This window comes from Diplotaxodon limnothrissa, linkage group LG8 (genome assembly GCF_057381915.1).
Source record: "Diplotaxodon limnothrissa isolate DT_005_m linkage group LG8, D_limnothrissa_male_GT1.1, whole genome shotgun sequence".
In the NCBI taxonomy this organism is placed as follows: domain Eukaryota; kingdom Metazoa; phylum Chordata; class Actinopteri; order Cichliformes; family Cichlidae; genus Diplotaxodon; species Diplotaxodon limnothrissa.
In genome coordinates, this window is record NC_140603.1 from 24,114,528 (window position 1) to 24,131,078 (window position 16,551).

General features: G+C 40.7%; 1 protein-coding gene across 1 annotated transcript; it reads left to right on the forward strand.

Moving 5' to 3' along the window:
- Positions 1-6,478: 6,478 nt before the first annotated feature.
- On the forward strand, positions 6,479-13,354 carry LOC146626969 (5-hydroxytryptamine receptor 3A-like). Its single transcript, XM_085360277.1, has 11 exons — positions 6,479-6,692; positions 7,800-7,880; positions 9,219-9,382; positions 9,816-9,860; positions 9,997-10,106; positions 11,615-11,784; positions 11,897-12,057; positions 12,210-12,420; positions 12,516-12,695; positions 12,788-12,891; positions 13,127-13,354. The coding sequence occupies exons 1-11, from the start codon at positions 6,479-6,481 to the stop codon at positions 13,352-13,354; spliced, it is 1,668 nt and encodes a 555-aa protein (XP_085216403.1).
- Positions 13,355-16,551: the final 3,197 nt, after the last annotated feature.

Below are 16,551 nucleotides of genomic sequence, written 5' to 3' on the forward strand. Positions count from 1 at the left end.
TAACCACATCCATCCTACACTCCTACTCCTACAAAGCACTTCAGCTGAGTCAAGTGCATCCTTTAAATCACATAGAGGTGGAAGAGGAAGAGGTTTCTTTATTACAAGTATCCAGAGGGAGAACTGTGGTGTTGTCTGTAAAAGAAATCTATACACCCACATATCTCTCACATGGTCTCTATCTCTCTCTCTCTCTCTCTCTCTCTCACACACACACACACACACACACACACACACCACCTACCATTTGTCGCTGCAGTGCTCTCCAGTCTTCCCACTGAATAAAAATCAAGGATGACAGGGTAAGGGTTCAACTTCCAGTTTTATGGTGGTCCAGAAATAGTGACAATAATCAGCTCCTACCAATGTCCACCCTCCTAGTGAGAGTGCTTTAACTTTTAACTTAAAACACACCCACTGGGAGGAGTCTTGTGACCTAGGGGTGGAGCAATACAAAAAGGAAAGGGCAAAACAACCACACACTCATGTGGGTTTTTTTTTAATTATCAGGTGACTTTTTTTTCATTATGTCTCAATACATAGCACTTTACTGTGCAAATAGGCTACACATAACTGTATGAACACAAATCAGTGTAAATACATGTGACTATGTCATTTGGATCCCTGATGACAACCAGCGTTCCAGTGTTTTTAATGAGAAAAAAATGAAAGCATGGAAATTGCTTCATTGTTTTAATGTCATGAATTTAATCTCCGACACAGCATGCGTGATATGATTTCTGAAGAAATGGAAATGGAGCAAAGACAGTCAGAAGACACCTATTATGAACCACACTCATTATATTGCAGAAGTAATCACTGAAATGAAACCATTGATTGATTTTTTGATGGTTTTCATATTGATATTTCCTTTGCCAAATATTTTGTGTGTTTCTTTTGCTTATAAAACCAATGAGTGTTCAAGGTGTCAAGAACACATACAACCATATACCACAAAATATATATATTCCTTCCTGATCTGCTCAGTTATTTTTACATTCCTGTTTACATGTAGGAATATGATAGTGAGAGTATCTCCTCATTAACATGTCAGTCACTAATAACAGTGTCAACCATTTTGGCTTCAGTCAGTCTATAGTTGTTTACACTGTAAGTATTCCTGGAAATGTCATTGTCCGTGTTCTACCTACTTCACTGTAGATGCAAAACCTAATTGCATACCTTAACATCCATTCAGCATGGTTGCACTACTCACAACTCTGAATGTACGAATGTGTACTGTTCCTATTAGGGTCAGACTACACTGTCACATAATAATTCTTTCTTTTAACATAAATGTATTTGTTTTGCTTTTTCCTAGTGCAAGGAAAACACAATTTTCATGCTTGATTTTTTTTAAAGCACTGATATCTTAATGGATAAAAATGAATGCTGACATTGGAACAGCAGTACGTAATGAACTTGAATATTTTCAGTGTCTGATCACTGATTACTGATAAAGCAACAATAAGATCACAGTTATCAACTTTCTCTTTTTGCCAAATGGGACCGAACTGCGTCTCCTGATCGAGCACTGAAATATGTTTTCTTCTCCTCACATTCATATTTTGCTGCTTTGATTGATAAATATCTGAACATCTGAAAGATGATAAAGAAATGTGTGGCTGTCTAGATATAATTCAGTTTTGTATATTCCGGTGACATAGGATCTGTTGTTTGCAAGTCTGATACAGTTTTACAACATTTACACAACCTGGACATGAATTGTGGATTCACATGCCTTTATTACCTGGATGCTCTAAAATGCTCTAAAATCATCTGTAGATTCTTATAAAGCACACCAATTCCACAAACAAGACCAGTACAATGAACATTAGTGAAATTTTATCTGTAGAAACATCTATTTAAAGACACATGCAGAAGGAAATAGACAATAAATTTAGAAAAAATGTTTTGTTTTCTTAATTCATAATCATCCATAATACCAGCACATTTTCAATTGTTTTCTATTAATGTTTTTAATTAAAAGCCAGAGTTAAAGCTCTTCTATTGTTTAGATTGGTATGTAATCAGTCTGATTCAATTACTTTTAATGATTAAATATTGATACTGTTTAAAAAAAAGTTAACTTTTATTCAAAATAGAAAGAAAATACAATAATCAACCAGATTAATGACAGGAACGTAAAAGTTTGAGCTGGAAAATAGAATATTAAGAGTTTGGTTGAATGCAGGAAAAATATTAATTCCATGGCTTTTTTTTAAAAACAAAAGCTTAAACAAATTAGTGTTTAAGCTTTTGTTACCACTCTGTTAGGATAGATACAATTTGCCCCACCCTCTGTTGGGCAGGGCTATGACATCAATAGAGGAAAATAGAAAACTCTCTAGACACCACAGAGAGGGTGAAAAAGCTCTCTGGTCTCTCAAGGCTACAATGATTGCAAGTTTCTTCTTCCTGCTGTTACTTGTGGGTAAGCTCAGATTATTCTAATTAAATGGAGATGACAATTTATACCATTTAATTTACTTTATTTTTTATGAGTATAAATATATTTTTATATTTTATTTTATTTTAATCAGTAACGCTTCTTTACTTGTAATAGATTGCATTTCAGTGCAAGAACAGGTTCCTCTATAATTTCCCAGTAAATATATCTTGTTTACTAAATTAAATTCCACTTTTTTGTAATTAATAGATCAGAGATATAAAATAAAAAGAAAGAGAGAAAGAAAGATAACACATCTGGTATTTAGTAACTCAGATGGATTTAAACTTAAGTATATTAAGTATATTAAGTATATATTATAAGTATATATTAAGTATATTTAATAAAGTATATTCAATATGAAGATGTACAAAATGTTTTCAGATGGACTGCAGGCAGGCATTTTGGAACCTGGACTCTTTAGCTACAAATGTGTTGCTATAGATAAGTCTTAAATTCCCAGAGGTTTAAGATTCTTAGAATCTTTTGATGATATTATGTCCTGTAGATGATGAGACATTCAAAGTCTTCACAATTTTATATTGAGGAATATTATTCTGAAGTTGTTCTACTATTTAAAATACAGTTTTTTCGTAGATTATTGATTTTCTGCCCAGCTTTACTTCTGAGAAAATCTGCTTTGCTCAGACGGTCTTTTTACATCTAATCATGCTCACTGGCTTCCTGCTATTAACCTAATGGTTTGCAAAATGTTTCTCCAGCTAGTTCTTTTTTGTTATTTTACTTTTTCAGCCGTTTTTTCCCCATCCAGCTTTTTTCAGATGTGTTGCAATCAAACTGAACTGATAATTGTCAGTGTCAACTGTAAAATGACTTAATTTAAACATTTGTTCTCTAGCATATCGAGACTATCTCTCCACACCTTTACATATTCCATATGTACGGGGTAGGAGCCCTCTTGGTCGTGGCGTGTGGATATTTCTTTAAGACACTCCAGCACGCCCGGCTACGTCCCATAGCTTATGTATAAAACAGCTGTGCGGACGTGACACCAGTGTGTGTGTGTTTGTGTGTGTAAGTGAGAGAGAGAGTGTGTGTGTGTGTGTGTGTGTGTGTGTGAGAGAGAGAGAGAGTGAGTGAGAGAGAGAGCCTTGAGAGTGGGGTATGAATGTGCGTCCGTCAGGAGCGTGCTTCGGCATCCTCCGTGGGCGCTGCCTCTCCCCTGGTAGATTCCCCCTGTGTGCCCTGGTGTTCCCCGCTATTCCCCTGGTATCCCTTAGCTTGGTACCCCCTAGCTAGCCCTTGCTTTCCCTTGGTTGGTCCCCCTTCCCTGGCATATCGCCTCGAAAAAAAAAAACAGGCTTAAGTGCCGGCCAACGCTTCATTCATTTTGACCATTCATTTTGTGAAAAAGTGAAAAATTAGTATCATTACATTACCATTCAGTTTGGGGGTTACAACGGAAAATTATATATTTATTGCTCACGGGGTATCAGATGGGATTATTTTAACAAACCATTAACATTTTGGCTGATAACTATTTTTATTCTCCTGTAACTTTACTATATAAAGAGCTAAATCCTCCAAAGTTTCAGGAGTAATGCTTCATAATAAAAAGTGTTTGTGAACTAAAAATCAGCAATGTGGGATACTGTTTGTCCGTGATTTACATAGGGGGAACAAATTGTGTCAGGATCAGCCTGATATTATTTGTATCCCACTATAACTTCGTTGTATAAAGAGCTAACATCTCAAAAATGTCAGGAGTAGTTAGTCATTATAAGAAGTGTTTGTAAACTAAAAATCAACAATGTGGGATACTGTTTGTCCGTGATTTGGACAGTCCAGCGTGTGCTCCCGACGCAGGGGAAACAAATTCTGTTGGTGATATCTAGTTTGGCACGACACCGGCTACCTTCCTGGTTAGCGTGTGGCCCCGCCCCCTTGCTTGGTAGAAGAAGTATGGCAGCCCACCGTCCCAAACATGTCTGTGAATGGCATTTTGCCTTTTTACGGTAGGCACGAGCAGTGTGGCTGTGCCTGGCTGTGTCTGATTTTTCAGCCGGCGAGTGAGTGTTCTCCAGCCTGCCGCACTGTGTCTCATTTCGAAGTTCACACCTGCTGCTCCCCTGTCTGCGGACAGCGCTTGCGACCGCTTAGCCCTGGGGCAGACCTTTGGGTTAAGTCCCCGCTTAGCCATCAGCGGGCTGGACTGCCAGCCCCCCCGTCTGTGGACGGCTGGGCGGCTCCGTGGTTGAATGGACCCTACAGGTTGCATCCCTGCCTTGGCCCTGCGTCTTGCAGCTGTACTGCTGCTGCGGGCTGTGTTCCTCTGGCGTATAGCCCACGGTTCGCCGACTCACACGCCAGTCGGACCTTGCTGTGTCTGATATGTCAGTCACTGAGTGGGTGTTCTCCAGCACGCAGCGCTGGCTCTCCATCTAGTGGGTTTCCCCTGTATCGTGGGTCACATGGCCAGCAGGTGCCCGCTCAGTGAGTTGACACCTCCCGTCTGTCCGTTAGTGTCTCATCAGGCCCCCTCTGCTGGCCCCCTGTCTATAGACTCTGCAGAGTGGCTGCTATGCACTGGTGATGAACCTTGGGTTGCTCCTCACTTGGGCCCTTAGTGGCCTGAGCCACCAGCACCTCCCCTATCGTGGTTGGTGCAGGTCAGCTGCTCTACTCCTGGGACAGGCCCTGGGCCTCGTCCTCCCTGGGCTAATCCACTGAGTGGCCGAGATGCTTCGACAGGCTCTTTCTCCCTGGCACTGTGTCACTGCCTAGTGCCAGGCAAGTCTCTGTTGTGGCTTGACTTCTCTAGGTGGTGGCTCCGCCTTCCCTTCTGGGGCATCATCCGCATATCGCGGGCTTCTGTCACAGCGATAGCCAGCTGCTGTGCTCGAGTGGCTTGGTAGGCTGTGTTGCCCTGGTGTTTGCCCACGTTCGCCGGCTTCCACGCCAGTCGCACCTCGCTGCGGCGAGTGGCATTCTACAGCCTAGTGTGTTGCCCGCAGTGCGCGGTTCACACGGCCAGCAGGGCTCCTGTCATTGCTCGAGTGGGGCGGCTTCTCGGCTCTGACTGCAGCTTCAGCCTCTGCTGCTGCTGCTACTGCTGCTGCTGCAGGCTGTGTTCCCCTGGCGTATTGCCCGCGCTTCGCCGGTTTACGCGCCAGCTGGACCTCGCTGTGTCTGATGCTCAGCGAGTGAGTGTTCTCCAGCCCACAGCGCCTGGCTCCCTGCAGGCGGTTCACCCGTTGCGTGTTAGCCAGGCCTCGCTGTGTCTGATAAGTCAGCCAGCGAGTGTGTTGTGCCGCTTGGCCCTGGGGCGACCTGTGGGTCGCGTCCCTGGCTTGGAGCTCCTCTCCAGCGGCTGCACTACAGCTGCTTGCTGTGTTCCCCTGGCGTGTAAGCCAGCGAATGCAGCAATAGTCGGGCCTCGCTATGTCTGATACGTCAGCCAGCAAATGTGTGTTCTCCAGCCTCCTTGGCCAGTCTCTGTCTGGCATATAGGCTGCTGCGACTGCAGGCTGTGTTCTCCTGGCATGTTGCCGCATTTGCCGGCTTGCCCGCCGGTCGATCCTCGCTGTGTCTGATGCCTTAGCAAGCGAGTGAGTGTCCCCCAGCCTGCGATGCTGGCTCCCTGTCTGTGCTTTGCCTGTGTGTCACGGACTTACACGGCCAGCACGGGGACGCCCAGTAGCTGGGACTTTGTGTATGATCTCGAGTGTCTCATTGCGAGTTCACTCTTGAGGCTCCTCTGTCTACAGACAAGCACGTGGTGACGGTGCTGGGGGTGGACCTTCGGGTCATCGCCTTGCTCAGCCCTCCACTTATGCCGGCTAGGCTGCCAGCCCCCCCCTCCCTGTCTGTGAACAGCTCGGGGTGGCTTCGGCTTTGAGGATGGACGGGTCACATCCAAAGCTTCACCTGCGGTTGCTGGCTGTGTTCCCCTGGCGTGTTGCCCGCTTCGCCGGCGTACACGCCAGTCGGACCTCGCTGTGGCGAGTGAGAGTTCTCCAGCCTGTAGCGCCGACTCTCTGTCTGGCATTGCCCTCATGTCGTAGGCCTATGCGACCAGCGGGATGCTACTTGGTAGCTCGGTGTGCTGCGTTCCCTGCCGGTCTGCCTTGCGGTTCCCGGGCTGACCTTGAGCGGCCAATCACTTGCGGTCCTGTGTCCTGCATGACCGGTTCAGAGCAGTCTAGCGTCTGCAGACTGCTGCCTCCACCCCCTGGCTCGGCCTTCGCATTGCGAAGCCCTGACCAGGGTGGTGTCTCTCTTGGTGCGTTGTCACTGACTCCCGGCACCTTCACTCTCGGTGGTGCACTGTCTCCTCGCGGGGTGTCTTACAGAGTTACCCCGTACATATGGAATATGTAACGGTGTGGAGAGATAGTCTCGATATGCTAGAGAACGTATGGTTACGGTGTAACCTTGGTTCTCTTAGTGAGAGACTATCTCTCCACCGTGAGGCCGCTCGGAGATGCGTTCTGATCATCACCGGTGTCACGTCCACACAGCTGTTTTATACGTAAGCTGTGGGGCGTAGCCGGGCGTGCTGGAGTGTCTTAAAGAAATATCCACACACCACGACCAAGGGGGCTCGTACTCCGTACATATGGAATATGTAACGGTGTGGAGAGATAGTCTCCCACTAAGAGAACCAAGGTTACACTGTAACCGTACGATATATTTTCCTGTGATATCTAACATCCATTAGTGTCATAATCCCTGAGTCTTAAACCCGAGTTTTTCAGTTTTGTGGTTCAAGGTTTGCTTTGGGCTTCGTGAAAGGATTTTATCAAAGTTGTTGTTTATGATTTTATTCTTGTGCTTTTATGTCTCTGATATTTTTGCCTTTACTTCTTTGCTCATAATGTTTCCTTATATTTGTTAGTTCTCTTTCATGACCCCATTCTGTTCCTCCAGTCTTAACTCTGTGGTTGTTTTTGGACACCAAGACACCAAAATCAAACAGATTTGGTCTTGGTTTCTTGTGCTTTTCATTTCATTTCATTTCCTTTGTCTCATTTTCACCGATTTGTTTCCCACCTGTTTTACCTTGTGTAAATATTCTCTCCTCTTGCCCTTTTCCGTGTCATCTCACTTTGCTGTGTGCTCCCCTGCTCTGTGTTTCTTGGTTCCATTATTCCTAGTTTTTAATTTTCATATCTCGCTCTGTGTGTGTTTTTGGACTTCCTTTGTTTGTCACTGTTCAGCAATTGAATTGAGTTCATACTGTTTCCAGAGTTTTGTGTTTGGTTCAGCATCCTGCCTGCCACACAGTTATTCATGACACTGCATTTTTAAATAAAACCTCAAATTAATTCTAACCACATATTAAAGTAAAGCAAGTCATATTAACACATTTTTTATTTTTAAAAATTAGTACACTCATTGTCAGCTGAAAATGCATCCAGTTCAGAGCTACAGGAAGATCAACAGATGACCAGTGAGACCACTATAAGAGGTACATAGCGTCTCTCTCTATCTCGCTCTCTCTCTCTCTCTCTCTCTCTTAAAGTCTTTTGCCACCTCTTATTTCCAGTCTCTCAGTTTTTCTCTCCTTGGGAGTCGTTTTCATTCCAGCACTTCCACCTAACCATTTTCTTAAGCCTATGACAGAGGATAACACAGTTTGACTGACATAAAATAGTATTTTTGCACCAACAAAGCAATTCTCAAAGAGCTATTAGTCAAAAACCTCATCCGAACATGAGCACACAAACAGTATCTCAAGTTCATGGCTTTAAGAAACAAAAAACAATCCAACAAAGATCTGATACAGGGCTAAGAGATGGATCTGGCCCTTCAGCCCCACCTGCCATTCACCAAAGCCTCAACAGAAATGGTCTCAGTGGAATGGAGGCTGTCAAGAGGCTCAGGGTGAAAAGGCTGAGGTATGTCAAATTACACAAGAACTGATAATCAGTCGCAACAAGTTTTGTAGACTGAAGAATCCAAAATTTGTACTTTTGGATTGAAACCTTTGTCTATATGTATAGAGGAGCTCAGCAGAGAGGTACCACAGCCAACTGTGAAACATGATGGAGGTTTTGTTATGATGTGGGGCTTCACTCAAGCCAGTGGGGTTCGGGAGCCAGTCAAAACTGTTTGAAGTATGAATGCAGAAAAGTACTGTCAGATTTTGATCAGGTATACAGGAGCAGCTGATCAGCATCTTTATTTATTTATTTTTTTTAGCTTGGCAACCACACTGCTAATGCAGTAAAAGAATAAAATGGATACAAAAGCACAGAATGGAAAACTAACAGTCAAAGATAGACCTCGAAATTAATTAAATAATGTGAAATCATTATGACAGATAATAGAACAAAAGGCCACTAACATCCAAAGAAGAGCTTTGAATGTCCTTAGTGAAGATTAGAAAACTACTACTGAAGACTACTTTAAGAAATTACAAGAAAGTTTGCCTAAGAGAGCTCAGACTATGTTGGATAATATTGTTTTTTATACGAAGTGTTGAATTTCAAGCTGGAATTGTATAAATGAAGTTTTTGCTTCATATACAGTAATTACATGTATGCTTGCTAACCTTTCAATTAATCTCTTCACTTTTAATAGCAAAATATAAAGAAAATAAAGATGACTGAAGGCGTTTCCACAGTACTGTACATGCCAACAAGTGATGTCGTCTGTTTTTGTTGTTTGTTTGTTTTTTGTTTTCTTGACACAGTTATCCAGACCTGCAATAAATTGAAAATCTGAAATGAAAGCACAGAAGCTGCTTTATTGTTTTCATATCATAACATCAATGTCAAGAATGTCTTTTTATGTGTCCTTTTAGATAATGAAGTGGAAGTGGAGAAACTCTGCAATTTTCAGGCTATTGTACAGCACCTGGATCTAAGTAAAGACAGTATTAAGTACACTGTGAGCCGGCCCATTATAAACAACAGTCATCATACAGATGTTGTGCTTGACATGAAACTCTACGCTATTCTGGATATGGTAAGTTGTTCAAGCTACTTGTGTATGTTTGTGTGTTTTAGTTTGAATAAATGATAATGGACATTTTTGTTACCAAATAGTTTGTTTCTTTCGATAATAAAATAATGTCAAAAGTCTGCTCAATTGGTGCATATTTGTCTGCTTCATATGCATAATTTCAGTTTTCCATGTCATGTATTCTCTCAGTTTGGTATTCTCTTAATTATGGAGATCCATAAGCTTCATCTATGAATACATCAATGTCTGTCTTTTTGTGGCCTTCTATGCTTCTGTTAGTTGTCTAAGACCATTTAAGACTTCCCAGATGTTGGGTTTTTCTTGTCTATTGGAGGCTGCATACTGTTGATCTTACCCAGGTCTTTCTAGGATTACTGTGGCACAAGTCAGGCTCAACCATTTGAGCTTGAACACTGCTTGATTTCTTTGTTCACAGAGAGAAATTGACCAGACCTTAATTTCTTACATTTGGGTTTATTTGGTGAGTTTTCTCTTTCAAATACATCAATTTTCACAGTATTGTTGAAATTGAAATTGCTTGAAATTACGTGTTTTCATCTTTTGTCTTTTTCTCCTTGTTTGTATCTCTTTCCTCTTATTTGTATCCCTCTGACTAGTCATGGAAAAACGAGTACACTAAGTGGGATCCAGATCAATTCTGTGGAATTAAACAAATAACAATTCCTACTGAATATTTGTGGATGCCAGATATAACTATTTCAGAGATGTAAGTTTAACATATATGCACATAAACTCACACAGACCATACAGTCACTAGCAATAAGGCATTAAGCTACAGCTAAAAAAAAACAAACCCAAAGCTGAACATTTATAATTCATTATTAGAAACGTATATGCTGCTCTTCAAAATCTTAACATCATTAATTTTTTTTATCCTTGAAGATATTGTATAATTCATTAAATATGTTGCAAATTGAGCAGCAAGCCCTTCAAGTCCATGTGGTCATGTTGAGCCCTCCAAGACATTAATAAAGACTATATCTATGTTGACCATCCCATTAAAAAAGAATAGCAACTAAATGCTGTCCTGGATAATTGTTTTGTCATGGCGCAATCAGCTCAAACCAAGCAGGATTCATGAGGTACATGAGGTGGCTTTGAAACATGAAATGATAACCTTCCTTTTCCAAGATCCATTTTGTCCAGCACATATCTAATATTCAGTTATTTGGATATCCCTCTGTCATTTAGATAATCTCGCAGTGATATTCCTGCACTTGTTCATCCTTGTGTTGCTAAAGTTTTAGTGTTTTAGTTTTAGTTTTAGTGCTAAATCCTTTGCAACCTCCCCCCCCCCCCCCCCCCCCCCCCCCAAAAAAAAAAACAAAACAAACAAACCTATGGACAGATTGCTTGCCCACTGCTCTATTTCTTTTTACACACCTAAAACAACACATCCAAAAGATATTGTGTTAGATCTGCCTTTTCCTACAGACCAGTGGCTACTTTTTCAATGATGAAGAGTTACACATCCTGCACAGAGAGGAATGCAAGTTAGAGTAGCTCCTTTACATGAAAAAAGAAAGACCATGTCTGAATCAAGGAAGAGGCCTATGGGTACATCTTTCACCATCTTAAAGCTATTTCCCAACTTTCTCTGAATGGTACTCATGGCTTATCCAGTAACTACAGATTAAATCCTTAGTTTTTCTTATACTACGAAAATGGGTCAGTTCTTAATGGGGTACATTCTCCATAGTAACAGATGCTGTATTCTCCAGAGCAGAGATGAAAAGGTATGATTTGCTCTTGAGGGCAACAAAGGGCAAAACTTCTGTGGTCCATGTGTGGGTATTACCAGTTGGACTCTGTGTGGAACAGCCCTAGGGTTCATTTTTGTCCCACGCAGGCATGTTTGTGTGGGTCATTCATATTGATCCTGGTGGTCTGAGCTTGATGAGGTGTGGATAAAGGCGTGTCTGAGGACAATTGGGAGGGAAGAGATCATTGGTTACCAAACTTTGTCAGAATTTCTAGTCCATCATTTCTAGCTGAAATTATTAAGTAATTTAACACAAACTCTTGTGTAAGTCGCCACTTGATGTTGCAGGTTTTATCTGGATTCTAACATAAGTAATTAAGACATGGTGGCTTAATGCATTAATCCTCCTCAGCTGGAGAGTAAGATTTGAGTAGGATTCTGTCTACCTATTTGTCATAACTGATGCTGCTTTTTTGAGTGGTTATAACTGATTGTAATTTTCTGTCTTACAGGACAGAGAGAGACAAAGCCTCTCCGAGTCCTTATCTCTCCATTGAAAGCGGTGGTTTGGTTGAATACAGAAATGACCAGGTGATCGTAAGCACCTGCAAGCTGCACGTGTACAAATTCCCTTTTGATGTTCAGAGGTGTAACCTCTCCTTTAAGTCTATCATGCACTCTGGTGAGCCCATAGCATATATGCGTGCCGTTCATGAAGTTATAAACCCAAACCATCAGATACAAAAATATATATTTCTTTCTTGCTGATCTTTTATTTTTATGTTTCACTTCAGATGAAGAAATAAAGTTACAATTCAACGAAACCAATAATACGGTCACAGAATGGTCTCGAAATGTGATGCAGACACAATACGAGTGGCTGTTTATCAACATGTCAGTTACCACCAAAACTGTCAATGAATTTGACTTCAACCAACTTATGATTGTTTACACTGTGAGTATTTCTGGGAGCAGCTGCACAGAAATGGGGAAAAAAGCATTAATCAATTTCGCTGCTTTTTCATTACTTTCCTTTTTGTGACCATAATACATGTCCAATATAGAGTAGGAGTAGGATGATTAACCACCTCACATGCAAATTGACAGATTACCATGAAGAGGAGGTCTGTCCTCTACATTGCCAATTTCTTGCTGCCAGTCTTCTTCTTCTTGGTTCTGGACTTAGCCTCCTTCCTGATATTAGACAGTGGAGGTGAGAAGCTCGGCTTCAAGATCACTGTCCTGCTCGCTGTCACAGTGATGCAGCTTCTTCTCAATGAGATTCTGCCCAGCTCTTCAGACAGTATTCCACTTATAGGTAAAGAAGAGCATATTTGACTTCATGCAGTGAATTAATCAAGCTATCAAGTCATTAAGTGATTTGTCCACTTTCATGCTGGATGCCCTCCTTAGCTGTCTATTGCATTGGGGTTTTTGCTCTGATGCTGCTCAGCCTCCTGGAGACAATTTTGGTGATGCATCTGATTGAGAAAGACTCGCCAGCCCAGGATAATGAGACAGATGGAAACCAAAGCCTGGTGGAGTGCTGTGAGGAGAAACAGGACATATCCAACTTTCACAGCTGTTTTAGAGGTGTGCTTAATTGTAGCAGTCGTTGTCTGTCACCTATCTATGTAATTCTAGCTGTGTTGCATTGTTCTTCCCGTCTATTTTTTTTATTCCAGACATGAAGAGATGTAGTCATTGTGCATCTGTTCATGATGTATCTGTGGATGAAAGACCAACTGTGTCTACATCAATCAACAGTCTGCCACCACTGACTATAAAGGTTGGAGTTAAATTGGACTTTTAAGTGTTTTTCAAGTGAAATATAAAAACTGATGAAAGACATCATGTTGCATGAGAGAGAGATTATCCCAAACCCTAACATGGGTGTTGAAAGTAAACACTTTCACTAAATCAATGTGAAAACAAATCAGTGTGTGAAATGTAGCAGCAACTAGACTATAAATGGCTGTATATGTAATGTTATTGATTACATTTCAACAAAACTATTTTTTCAGGGTTGTAGCTGCAACCTGATGAAGATGTTCTTTCCACTGGAAAAAGTCTCGGGTGACCTGCGGGAGACTAGGAAAACCGTGACTCTGCACAGTACCAACAAGAAGTCCGGCTACTGGACCAATATAGTAAAACATATCAACAGGGTTTTTGTCATTTTTTATTTGACAACAGTGACTGTGTTTTTGGCAATTATGATTTTATTGTGGAACAGTGCTGAAGATGAGTAGGCCGAAAGTTACTTTACTTTAAATCATTAGCATGAGGATTAACTTTACTTAACTAAAAGTTTCTGTTCCTTTATTAAGTCCAAGTCTAAAGTATGCATTTAGACTAGGGGTCGGTTTTGATTATCGATTTATCGATTAAAATCGATTCTAGCTTGGATAACGTGATATCATTCATTAAAATCCTGAATCGATTTTTTAATATAAATATATTTTATTCTCATGTTAAACCTCACAAAATTTCAACAACCACCAAACAGCTAAAACAGTAAATGAGAGCAGGTACACGGATTCTGCACAAAGACGTAAAACAAAGCGCGGACCGTGGATCAGAATCAGTGAGATGTCGCCTTTCTCACCCGACAGCACGGACACGGTCGGGGCTGAAAGCCGACAGCTCGCTGATTCTGATGTTTCGACCGGTCCGCGCTCTGTGTTTAGCGCTAGATTCTAAAGCTGTTAGTTTTATCTCTCTCCAAACAATATTGACCGAACCAGCAGCAAAAGAAGACCCAAACTAGGCTTCACATAAACATCGTCATGAACTCCCTCTTACTTTTGCTGTTTTGCTTCCACCAGGATAAAATCACACTTCATGCACAGCGCTCTCTCTCTCTCTCTCTCTCTCTTTGTACTTCAAGAACAGTTTCCCGTCTAAAAATCTGTTTTCTGCATTATTCGCTTGCTTGTTATGCACTAGTCTACCGTTGTTTACAGCGCTGTCCGCCGCTGTTTTTTTCCTTTTACTTTCTTCTGAAAAGAAAGCCTAATTTCTCCTGTTCAATAGGCTACTGAACAAATTTAATCTTTTTAAATTTATGCAAAATTGCAAAATGCTTAGCTGTGTCCCTGACGCTGCTTCACTTCAGCAGCATCAGGTAATGTTCATATGTTGATTAACGTTTTTCTTTGGTTTTTGATCTACGGCAGAATATTTTTATAAAATCCGAGGCCTGGAAAATCGCCTTCATGTTTTTCTGTGTTTTATCCTCATCTACTTTGACACAAAGGCTTCTGCTGTGATGCTCACACCTTTGATAAAGTCTTGAAAGTGTCAGCTTTCTTATTATAGATGTAAAAATATGGAGATGTACCGATGCATGATCTGAATTATAATATTTCTGACTGTCTGAGGCAATCTCAAATCTAAACGAATCAAATTGAATCAAATCGTGGATCGAATTGATTCGATTCGGACCTTGTGAATCGGAATTGAATCGATTCTAGAAATCAGTGACGATACCCAGCCCTAATTTAGACCCCTTTTCCTACACTTTATAACATTTGTACTGTGTGATGGACCTCATATTTCGGTCCACTTTGAACTCACATTTATTCACTGTAACTTTAGTTCACATCACATTATATGCATGGCAATATAAAGCAATGCAGTTCATGAGTGTTGTATATCTTTCATTTACATCTGTATCCTGTTGGAATAAACATTAAAAAGCTTTTTATTTTTTTCTTATGTATATCTTTGTGTGTTTGTGTGTTTGTTGCACAACCAACTGACTCTTTGAATTATAAAGTGCACTCCATGTAAAGGTAATGATCATGGAAGTTTGTTTCCCATTTCCGCTCAGCATTTCTATAACTTCTTCTATGATTATATTGGAATCACAAATATAAGTTGAAGAATTTGCAGATGGGACTAGTCTAGGGTCAAACCCTAGACCAGTTCTTTTTTATTTTATTTATATTTTACATTTGAGCCACCTCCTTAAACTTTTTATTAGTATGCTTCACCTAACAAACTAAAAAAGGTATCTTACCTCAGTGAATGTTTAATTATCATCAAAGATTGGATGTTTAACTTCATTAAACTTTGAATGTGGCAAAAATGTCAATAGGCTAAGGAAGCCAGTCCCTTCAATTGCAAAAAAACATATAGTTAAGCTTTTCCCAGCTTCCCTTCAGCTGGTCCAAAATAGATTAATCTGGCTGCTAAAAAAAAAAAGAAAAGAAAGCCTGGTTGTTGCATTTCGGTCCATTAACTTTCAAATCAGGACCAGGAGTTTAACCCCTATTCCTATTTCCTTTTAATGACTAAATGACTGACAATTAACAAAAATTTTTTTTACCTCTAATTCAGGTCAAGAAGTCTTCATTAAAGGGTTTCCAACAGCTTCCAACAAGTGTGCAATCAGTTTAGCAGAAAAAAAATGTCAGTTTCAAATGTTGAAAAACATAATTTGCTCATTTGTTATGTAGATCAACTACTCAGCACAGCTAAGAGGGGAAAAATGGATGTACAAACTTCACAAAAATCTTGCTGTGTTCTTTTTATGTGTGATTGTGAGTATGTTGGGGTTGCTGTGGCTCAGGATGTAGAGCAGATCACCTACTAGTTGGAAAGATGGTGGTTTGACCCCTGTCTGCTCCAGTCTGCATGCCAAACATCCTTGGACAAGATAGAAATCACTTACATATGAAAAGCATTTTTAAAAAAGTGCTTATATGAAAGGATGAATGAGGCAAGTTGTATAAAAAAGTGCATTAAGCTCTATGAGTAGAAACGTGCTAAAGAACCAGTCAATTTGTGTTTGTGTGTTTCAAGGTAACTGTATTTATACCCATAGGCAAGGTAAATTTGCTTTACAGAAAAATGATAGCATTTGGCATCCCTTCAAAAACACACATACCTAAAAGAAAAATATAAACCTCACTGTAGAACATATATAGTAATTTAAACGTTTTGAATCAAAAACAAAAGCAGTTCTTATTTAATTCAGTGACAGCAACAGGGACAAAGCTGTTTTTATAACGCTTTGTCCTGCAGCTTGGAAAAAGAAACCTCCGTCCTGTGGAAAGAAGCTGAAATTCACCCCTTAGAGGATGGGGACCATATTTAAGGATTGTTAAAGCCATCCTCTGTACCTGTTTGGAGTACAGGGAGGCTAAAAAACACTGTGGCTCACAAGACATGGGTGGTTTGTCATGAAAGAAGCTACAACAACGGCTCTGCTGGGTCTCAGTTACACTTTTTTTTAATTTTTTATCTTTAAAATGTAAAAAAAAATGTTTCAGTGTTTGCTACAGGCAGTACTGTTCACTGACTTTGTAACAGCAAAAGTTGGCAGTTGCTGCTGTTTTGACTGTTGATGGTGATTACTCTCTAAGGATGGATGTGGTAGGCACACAGTTGGTGATTACATTTGCCCTCCCCCCTTTCCAGTATGTGGCAGTGACATTAGCAG

Bases quoted from the DNA above. Each gene is read 5' to 3' on its own strand.
- LOC146626969 (XM_085360277.1), top strand. From the start codon at position 6,479: ATGCGACCAGCGGGATGCTACTTGGTAGCTCGGTGTGCTGCGTTCCCT. The intron at 9,383-9,815 runs GTAAGTTGTTCA...CTTTGTTCACAG, and splicing joins TCTACGCTATTCTGGATATG to AGAGAAATTGACCAGACCTT. The intron at 9,861-9,996 runs GTGAGTTTTCTC...CCCTCTGACTAG, and splicing joins CTTACATTTGGGTTTATTTG to TCATGGAAAAACGAGTACAC.